This window comes from Cryptotermes secundus, unplaced genomic scaffold (assembly GCF_002891405.2).
Source record: "Cryptotermes secundus unplaced genomic scaffold, Csec_1.0 scaffold264, whole genome shotgun sequence".
In the NCBI taxonomy this organism is placed as follows: Eukaryota; Metazoa; Arthropoda; class Insecta; order Blattodea; family Kalotermitidae; genus Cryptotermes; species Cryptotermes secundus.
In genome coordinates this window covers 1,353-11,711 of record NW_019720565.1, presented here as the reverse complement: position 1 = coordinate 11,711, position 10,359 = coordinate 1,353, and the positions used below count along the sequence as shown (strand labels likewise).

At 40.8% G+C, this 10,359-nt stretch overlaps 1 protein-coding gene across 2 annotated transcripts; it reads right to left on the bottom strand.

The window, feature by feature from the left end:
• Positions 1–1,045: 1,045 nt before the first annotated feature.
• LOC111868468 (dr1-associated corepressor) lies at positions 1,046–10,150 on the bottom strand. Of its 2 annotated transcripts, none has more exons than XM_023859131.2 (3): positions 9,307–10,150; positions 6,157–6,297; positions 1,046–1,972 (listed from the first exon to the last, which is right to left on the bottom strand). In XM_023859131.2, the coding sequence occupies exons 1-3, from the start codon at positions 9,354–9,356 to the stop codon at positions 1,654–1,656; spliced, it is 510 nt and encodes a 169-aa protein (XP_023714899.1). In that variant the 5' UTR covers positions 9,357–10,150; the 3' UTR covers positions 1,046–1,653. The 2 variants fall into 2 exon arrangements, with proteins under 2 accessions (XP_023714899.1, XP_023714891.1); XM_023859123.2 differs by having other exon boundaries at positions 1,046–1,975; positions 9,307–9,872.
• Positions 10,151–10,359: the final 209 nt, after the last annotated feature.

Below are 10,359 nucleotides of genomic sequence, written 5' to 3'. Positions count from 1 at the left end.
GAGAAACACTGCTCTAGGTGGCAGGTGTGGGAGCCCGCTGGACACGGTACAGCAGTCTGAATACATTAAATAAGGACCTTTGGACCACCACAAAGCCCAGTTACTGGGGGTGGGGTTTAAAATATAACACCTTCTCTCTACAGATCATAAATATGTAGGAGGGGGCTTCTCCAAATACCTTAAAGAAGTATCCACTACATGAGACAGCTGAAGTCAGACTATCAAAATCCTGTGGTTAAATCTCCTGCTCTGAGTTTCAGAGACAGACACTCTCCTGATGTGAACAACAGTCCCGGGTGACTGTCCAAAAGGTGGCGAGACTCACATTCTACGCAAAACATGCCTGAAGAAGAAAATAACTACTGTCTTAAGTACTCTATAAATTTTATGACTGATGACCACCTGTGTGTTCAGGTACCTTTATAAGATAAGTATGCAGTGATGAGAAGCAGGAAAGATTTTTAATGTAACAATAGATTTACCAGACATGTAATTATGGACTTGAAAGATTTTACTTTCTAATAACTGTTTCAAGTATAGTATAGTGGTAACTATATATACCACCTGCTTTAATGTTTTAAAAAAACTCTACATTTTGCCCACACATTGTATTTGTGTTATGTGTTCCATATGATTCTTACTACAAATAGCAATCATTTCCCTAACAGCATTAACTGGTTAGTAACTGGGACAGAGTATGTTTAACGTGAGGTAGGAATTGAACATTCAAGCATTATTTTGAGGAATTTCAGCTTCAAAGATTTAAAGCAAGTAAAAGTAAAAATGTAGAATGTAAAGGTATCCCTGTAACAGGCCGTGGAGGCCCACAGGGTTCTGAGATGTTGAGGTTCCCACATTTTCTAGACAATCGGCTCATAGATGGCGGTAAGGTTGTCATCCCTATGCGCCAGTCGCCTTTTACACCCAAGAATATTCCTGGTACTCATTTCTGTTAGAGGCTGGAAGGATTAGGTCAATTTAAAAAAATCCAATGACCTCATCAGGATTTGATCCCGTGACCTTCCAGCTTGTAGCATAGTGCCTCAACCAACTACGCTACTGTGTGCCCCATTTAAAGCAAGAATAAGGATAATTTCAGCATAACTGTATGATTTTGAAGGGCTGAACCACAAGTAGACTGGACTACGACTGGATATAAATATGAGATCTGGATCGTCTACCATTAAATTTTGGACTGGACCAACTCATGTTGACCTAGTAGATTGGACCAAATGTCTGATAACAAACTGTTTTCATGCCTCATACCAAAATAAAGTTGTGTGTAAACTGTAAAAAGTTTTATGAGGTTAAAATTGAAAGCAGAAAAAAATATTACATAGAACATATAACCAGCAATTACTTTTATTCTAATTAGGATGCTATGTGTCTCGAATGTTTAGTGCTTCTCTAAAGTTATGTGTATAAAGCCAACAAGTGCAATAAATGCTTGTGAATCAGTTTTCTTAACCTGATGACGCTGCATTGATCTTGTTACTTTCATAAATCTCAAATATGGGAAATTATCATCATTGTTATTAATATGTCTGAGCTGTATCTGAAGTCATGTTGACATGGATCTACAACTCACACTTTTATTCACAAAATGTCAACTGGTGCTGCAGAAGTCAAAGAAACCAACTTTCCAAACAAATGTTATGTATCATAGTCTTCATCGAGAAGAGCAACACTTGCCTTGGGTTGTGCATATTGTGGAACTATCGCTGGCACCCGACATTCCTCTTCATGCTCACTTCCACTGTCTTCAGCGTCCTGAATGCATATATGTGGACTCCGAGCTGCAGCTTGTCTACCTAAATTCTTGGCACCACTTATGCTGGCTTCTTCACTTTCTTTATAAAAATTAAGGTTTAATTTATTGCTTGAAACAAAAGTTGGTTCTGGTGGAGGAACACATCCTCTGTCTTCTTTATTGTGGGGAACATTAGCAACTTCTTGTATCTGCCGAATGACACTGCTGTTAGACAAAAAAAAACAAGTTTCCATTAAGTCTTCTGGAAAATACAGGGTCTGCCAAAAAGAATTCCTGGATTTCAGGCACCTGTAACTTACAAATAAAAACAGATATGAGGGTGTTTTTTGCACTATTTTATTCATCAATTGATATATTTTTTACATACAGGTGGAAAAGTTGCTAAGTATGAAACATTTCATAGTGAACACATCTGTAGCTGTGCATACATCCCACCTATAGTCACCTCTTGACATGCTGTAATATATGCCTTGAACACCTGCAATTGCCACATTGATCCGTGCTTTGAGTTCATCCGGCATATTCACACTCTGGCTGTACACCTGGACTTTCACACTGCCCCAAGAAAAAAGTACAAAAGTGTAGGATCAGGAGAACGAGGGGGCTACACAACTGGTCCTCCTCTCCCCATCCATCAACCTGAGAAAATGGGAGTGAAATGAAGGGTGCACTGTCATCCAGCTGACGCATAATTTTCCATCAAGCCTAGGAATGAAGTGGTCATAATGATGTCGTCTTCAAAGAAAAAAACAGGCCAATGATTCACTAATGTGTCAGAATGTACCGCATGTTCACTTTAGGACTATCCTATTCATGTTATAGATGTTCTCCAAAAGGCTCAGTGCCCCACATGGCACAGTTATGCCAACTGACACATCTAGAGATGTGAAATTTTTCCCTCAGCCATGAAGACAATATGACTCAAGAAAGTACTTCTTTCCAAAATTTGTGCACATGTGTGTGCTGCAAAGTGCGATCTAAGCAGTTCATCACTTTCCGTAGATTTCTGGATTGCTTGTAATTTGTGTGGACAGCTGATTCTGGTATCTGCAACTCTGCACTTGCTCCAAAGGTTCAATTCTTCAGACTCTGTACAAAAGCCTGCCTAACACGATCCATACCTCCATCAGAACTCCTAGGCCGCAAAGCAAAATGTCTATTTTTCCACACTGCCAGTCTCTCTCTAAATTACTCCTATCATCTCCTAATTCTCTTGTCATCAGGTGGCCTCACACTATACTCATGTCTAAATTCATGGTGAACTCGCGCAATGGATTCAAATTAGGAATTGAAAGCTGCTGTCTGTTAACTATAGTTGGGATGCGCACACAACTTGTGTCACTGAAACTGAGTTTACCATCTCACTGCAAATACCAACACCCTCATACTGTTTTCCTTACTCAGCTGCGGGTGTCTGAAATCCCAGCAATCTTCTTGGTAGACCCTGTATACTACATGAAACACAAAATGCACAACACAACAAACAATTCAAACAATGTAGGAGCTGAAGTTCTGACAGTAGTGGCTGTGAAGAGTTATATCTTCTGGGATACAGTGCAGTGTAGGAGCTGAGGTTCTCACAGTGATGGCTGTGAAGAGTTATATCTTCTGGGATACAGTGCAGTGTAGGAGCTGAGGTTCTGACAGTGGTGGCTGTGAAGAGTTATATCTTCTGGGATACAGTGCAGTGTAGGAGCTGAGGTTCTGACAGTGGTGGCTGTGAAGAGTTATATCTTCTGGGATACAGTGCAGTGTAGGAGCTGAGGTTCTGACAGTGGTGGCTGTGAACAGTTATATCTTCTGGAATATAAGGCCAAGTCGTTCCTTGAAAGTCAACCAATGTTACGGAGAAGATGTCACCTCCATCTTCAGACTCTTCTTGCTAGCTTCTTGCTTCGTTTATTCTTCAATCCTGAAGATGGAGGCAACATGTCCCTCTGATTTGTTGGTCGGCTTTCAATGGACTACACACCATTACACAGGGCACACAGTAGCATAGTTGGTTGAGGCACTATGCTACAAGCCATAGGTCATGAGTTCAATTCCTGATGAGGTCACTGGATATTTTAGTTTACCCTAATCCTTCCAGTGGCACTATAACCCTGGGGTTGACTCAGACTCTAACAGAAATGAGTACCAAGAATCTTCCTGGGGGTAAAGGGCAGCCAGCACATCAGGCTGACAACCTCACTGCCATCTGTGAGCCAACTGTCTAGAAAATGTGGGAGCCTCAACGCCTCACAAACCCACATCCATTCCTGGCCTGTTACAGAGATGATTTACCTTTTTTACATAGCGTTACATAACTCTTCAATTCAAACAATATCACTTCTTTTATGGGCTGCTGTAACACCTGTTAAGAAGTCAACAGGAAGTCTCATTTGTCACCGCATATAAGCCATTGTTTTACTGACTGCCTCTGCTTTTTCCTCATATTCCCTTCTAGCCCTACATGTTACTGAATGCAAGGCTGATGTTCAATGCCATCTCCCATGAATAAAATTCACAGGTACCAAACTGTCTCCTTCACATATTTACATCAAAATAATACCAGTACTCACACAATACACACAGTACACTGGAACAAGAGATTGCTTCCTCATTCCTAACCTGCTACATAACGCGAGGTTGCAACACATAATAATTCTTCGTAAGAGACCTAACAACTTCTGCCTTTAACTTTAATTATTTTTCATCTTATACATGCATTACTTCCCTAGAGCATAGGTGTCTGACTAAAGTGAGTAAAATCACAACAGAAATTAGGGGGAAAAAAGTTCATATCTGTTCTATTTCCTGTGTTCAGCTATTCATGCTTGAAACAACATATCCATAGAGACAGAACTGTTAGGAGCCGGGGCAATAAATTCACTGCTATGGTTCCCTGAATCTGCGCAATTTCAAACTTCTTATCCCATCATTACTACTGCAGCATGTACAGCCATTATGCAAATAAAGAACAGTGTTATGCAACCTGTTTCTAGGCAACGGGTTGGTAAACATGCCCCTACAACAGTAGAGCTTCTGTTGGAAATTGTGTTTTCTATTCAGTCTGTGCAAAATGGTTATAAAGAAGAAATGTGGGGCCAACAGTTCTGTTGAGCTCTGCAAGGGAGGCTGAGAAGAGACAGTGCTATAGTTGGGTGACAGTTGAAAGTCTTGCTGTGAAGAGGAGATTTTACATGTGCTGTAGTTATGGTAAGACTGTTATAATTACTGTTAGGCACAGAAGTACATCTAAAAACAAAACCCAAAGCCTAACCTTAGAAAGTACTTAGGCATTTATTTTTAAAAACAAAACCTAAAGCCTCACCTTCTGGTCTTATTGCTGGAGGCAAAAACTTAAAGGTTAGGCTTTAGGCCTTGGTTTCACAAAAGTTCCTTCCAGANAAATTTTAAAGTTACTTAGGTCACCCATTAATATGTAAGGAAAAGTAATGGTAAAACTGTTGTACTACACCGTGCAGGTAAAGCTCCACCGTTCCTGACCTAAGCACTAGATGGAGGTGGGTGGTAAGCTTTGTGCCCCCGACTATTCTACCCCTGGGGAAGAACCCCTACTCTCCACTGGACAGGAGGCTGGGTGGGCCCCAAAGCAGGTCTGGATGATGTGGAGAAGAGAAAAATCTCTTTTTCCTGCCTGCAATTGAACCCCTGCCACCCAGCTTGTAGCCCACTGCCATGCCAACTGAGCTATCCCAGCTCCCAAAATGTGGCTGCGACAGTCAAGTTTCCAAAATATCTGGAACATAATTGGTTCAAAGCTCAGCCAGGGAAGCAGGTATCATCCTCAAGGGCTTTCATCCTTTTCCCCCAGTCTCTCCGGTTAAATGCCATCAGGATAGTAACCTAAAACAGGCCATAACCACTCCACACCAAATTCTACTGAATTCATTATTCATTGAGCACCCAACCATTTGATGCTATACGGTCTGGGTTATTGACAGTGTTCTTGAATAAACTATATAATACCAAAAAAAAAAAAAAAGATAAAACGTATCTAGGCCTTTCAAATGGCCTACTCCCCTCATGCTCTTTGACCAAAATGGTTCCTCATTATAACTTCTCATTCTGAGACCATCCAAGTGTCAGGTCAGAGATGAAGCTCCCAACTTAATGCTGAGGATGTGATACTGTGCTGCCTGGTAAGGGCTACAGCTCACTTTGTTGTGGAGATGAACATGGAGCAAAAGTGAAGAAACCTGCTCCATTGACACTTCCTTCACAATGAAGGTATCAAGTACCGGGGACTGAACCAGAGGCTCCACAGTGCGAAGCCAGCACCTAATCACCTCAGCTATGACATGCCCCAATTCCTTACAATACCAAGATTAATTTAAAATCTGATGCACATTCGTTCACCCTCTCAATAATGATTCTCTCACCTTGCAGGGTCACTGATGGGAGGCTGTACACTGGCATTGGGTTGTCCTCCATCTTCGTACTCGCAGGCGGGAACATCTGGTAGCAACATCACCAAATCCTTGAGAAAGTCAAAGCGACTCTCAGAAAGTATGCACTGCTTCCTAAAGGAAGAACATGCAATTCAATGAATGAAACATTTATAACTGATGACTACTGTCTTCTGGGTCATCCTTATTATCAAAGTATCCATCAATAATGCAACAATTTAAAAGGTATTAGGAATATCTTTCACACTCAAAATGTATTTTAACACTTTTTGATGTTGTCAAAATCATTACATTTCAATAGGACATTAAAAGCACATTCTATACATTAGAAGTGATTATCCAATTTTCTAAAATGTCTTTAGTCATATATTTGTTCCAGTTTTCAACATGTTTCAGCCACATGGGACATCATCAGGTAATTTCCCTTCTTTTGGGGAGACCACTGCACTGTATACTTGTTCACTGTGATTCCGTGCACGTCAATATTTAGCACTATATTGTGATCAGAACGCCATCGTTGCACTCTGTTGCAGCTGTGGTAGATTTGTTTGTGTGTTGCATGTATCACTAGTGTGGTCTACTTGTGTACTAACTACCACAAATCGATTTTGAACACAAGAACCCAACTGTACGCCCGTGCGACATAACTGTTCTGGTCCATAACAAGGGCCTTATGTCTCGCAAGTCTCATTATGATTCCTTACTGGCTTGGACTGGACTCACTCCTTTCAGGGCCCTTATATGGGTTGCTTTCATTGTCATCTGTTACTGTGTGCCACTGATATACCACCCACACCTAGTTCCATTTCCCTCCTTCAGGCAAACCTGACTACACAAATGTATCACATCTTTACCACACATATTTTAAACCTGAAGACTGAGACATGTTCCTTTGAAACAACAATATTCATAGTTCCATGACCCGAACAGTCACTGGAGTGAAACCCTAATACTTATATATGAACACGCTGCTTTGCAACTGGCACAAAATTCTGAGCTAATCTGCAGTTTAGAGTTCCAGTTATTACTCGCTCCATATATGTACTGTGATCATGGTAAGGTCACTCTTCAGCTTTTGAGATTTATACATTTTCAGCCCCATAATAAGAAAAAAGTGGTTCTTGAAATACTGTCTGTATGTGTTCCTCAGTGACACCTGATCAGATGGACAGATATTGTTCATACCTGGTATTTGGGAGTTTATCCACCACAGGTCAGTGTCAGGTGAATATAAACATTCTAATTCCATAAAATATTGGGACCTTCAAGTGGGCCCAAAAAGTAAAATAGTGACTCTCTTGAAAACATTGTGAACGATTTAAATTAATTTCAAACGTTTAAGCAGATCATCTTTCTAAATGAAACAGCACAATGGTATCTTCAGGAAAATAATGGTATGCTCACTAGGGGCCCAAACACAATATACAATGCGTTCAGTTGAGGAGGAAACTTTGCCACAACACTGACTCAGATTGCTGCTGTAACTGCTGATAGCAGAATGAGTCATTTGCACTGATAAACGTGCGCCGTTACAGTTACAGTTACAGCAGCAATCTGTGAGGAATATTGGGCCCAGTCAACAGTGTTGCAAAGTTTCCTCCTTGACTGAATGCCCTGTATTATGTAAAAGCCAGATTTACCAGTTAGATGTTCATGTTGTTCCACATGCTAGTAACCAACAATGGGTTACCATGGAACAACCAATTTAATTTCCATGGCAAAGTAAAGCTCGTGTATGAGAAAGTATGCGCAGGGTCTTGGCACCAATTTCTTCAATAGGTACAGCAAGAAAACCTAAGTCTCCTAAAATCCCGAATGGACGCCCAGCACTAAACTGTAATTCAGAACATACTTTGGCATATTTGATCAACATGTTGCTAGGCAACAGCTCTGTAAACATGATACGTGCATGTAACAGTAGAGCAAGCTGGTGCAGGAGTGGTGATGTCACACATCAAAAGTAGGTGGTTGTCACGTGACATGGGTTTCCTGTGTGTCTGTCAGCTTGCGCATGTGCAGTGATGTCACAGATCCATACTGGGTGGGGGTCACATGACATGTGTTCCTGTGTGTCTGTCAGCTTGTGCATGTGCAGTGATGTCACAGAGCCATATTGGGTAGGGGTCATGTGACATGTGTTTTCTGTGTGTCTGTCAGCTTGTGCATGTGCAGTGATGTCACAGAGCCATATTGGGTAGGGGTCATGTGACATGTGTTTTCTGTGTGTCTGTCAGCTTGTGCATGTGCAGTGATGTCACAGAGCCATATTGGGTAGGGGTCATGTGACATGTGTTTTCTGTGTGTCTGTCAGCTTGTGCATGTGCACTGATGTCACAGAGCCATACTGGGTAGGGTCATGTGACATGTTTCCTGTGTGTCTATCAGGTTGCGCGTGTGCAGTGATGTCACAGAGCCATACTGGTTAGGGGTCACGTGATATGTGTTTACTGTTGGGCAATATCGGTCTCTTGGCTATATAAGTGAGTAACAGAGTTCTGAGTTCGTCAGAGAGAGAGAAATAGTAGCGGCGGAAGGACGCCAGTGAGCGAATTGAAACTAGAAGTGACAAGAGTTGTGACTTCAGAGTTCTCGGAAGAAGACAACCACAGGAAGTGCATATTTGAAGGAANCTGGTTAGGGGTCACGTGATATGTGTTTACTGTTGGGCAATATCGGTCTCTTGGCTATATAAGTGAGTAACAGAGTTCTGAGTTCGTCAGAGAGAGAGAAATAGTAGCGGTGGAAGGACGCCAGTGAGCGAATTGAAACTAGAAGCGACAAGAGTTGTGACTTCAGAGTTCTCGGAAGAAGACAACCACATGAAGTGCATATTTGAAGGAGAGTTAACTTGTGAACTGAAGACTTTATGTGTGCTATAGTGCAGAGGGATTGGGAGTAATTTAGCAAGACTTTTACAGTTGTCTTGCTACAAATCCGTTGCCAGGAAGTGGACAGTGAAGACTAGTGAAAGCAGACTGAGATGATTAGTGTCAAATGATAGCAAATTGTGTAAATCAGCAAGAGTGTAATAATTACTTGTAGTTATGACCTGTGAGTGGTTAATAAATCCAATTACCATTCCAAACCCGCGTCTCAGTCACCCAAACAAATATCAATACTTACATGTGTGAGGGCGTTAGAGTTTTTGCGTTTTTGGTACTTGTTACTTCCATTGCCTTTTTAAGCAACGATTCAACAAACAACTCCAATGTTCTGGGTTCATGTAGTTAAGGATTATACCAAGCCAACTAATTACGTTACTCACTATAGACTAAAATAAACAAATATTTGTACACCTTCAAATTTCACTGTCTTTCTTTTAAATACATAAAATATAACATAAAATGCCCTCTATGCTTAATTAAGTACCATGCCACAAATATGTATGGCATAATGGAGGTACTGCAGTGGCCACTTCACCCCCTTGCGGAAGACAGTCTTGCACAAATTGGACAGGAGGCTTGGTGTGGCCCAAAACCAGTCTTCATGCTATGGAAAAGAGCAAAATCTCTGCCCCCACTGAGAATCAGAATTTTATTCCATGATCTACAGATAATATTTATTATATTCCTGTCAACACAACACAGCAGGAGTCCGCTGTCTAAGGTAAAATTTCGGTGCCATCTTCACGTCTGCTTTTTGGTTATGATTATTCTATCACATACTTAGCGTAAATTTTCTAAAAACATTTCATCCTAGACAGTAAACTCTTACTGGAAATAGCATTGCATTGACAGGACTATAATAAATATTATCTATAGCAATTAACACAGCAGGATGTGAAAAAAAATGGGTGACTCCATGATTCCCTAGCCCATAATCTAGTCACTGTACTAACTGAGCTACCGCTGCTCCTGTTTTAATTGTATAAACATGTATTAAGCACTGGCTTATCTATATATAAATAAAAATGTAAATGTTCATTTGTCTCTGTACAAAGATCTCTGAAAGTTCTTCACTGATTGCTTTGAAATTTTGACACAACGTTGCATTCAAATACACACATTTTTTTATGTACCTATTATATAGATGTCACATCTGTGACAGGTAAAAACAGGTAAAAACTTGTCACATGTTCCGAATCCAGCATTCGTTACCATAGTAACGCTAGAACAGTTGCATATGATAAGTGGTTCCGTTGCGTAACAACGGATGAAACCGGAAAGTATACTTCCA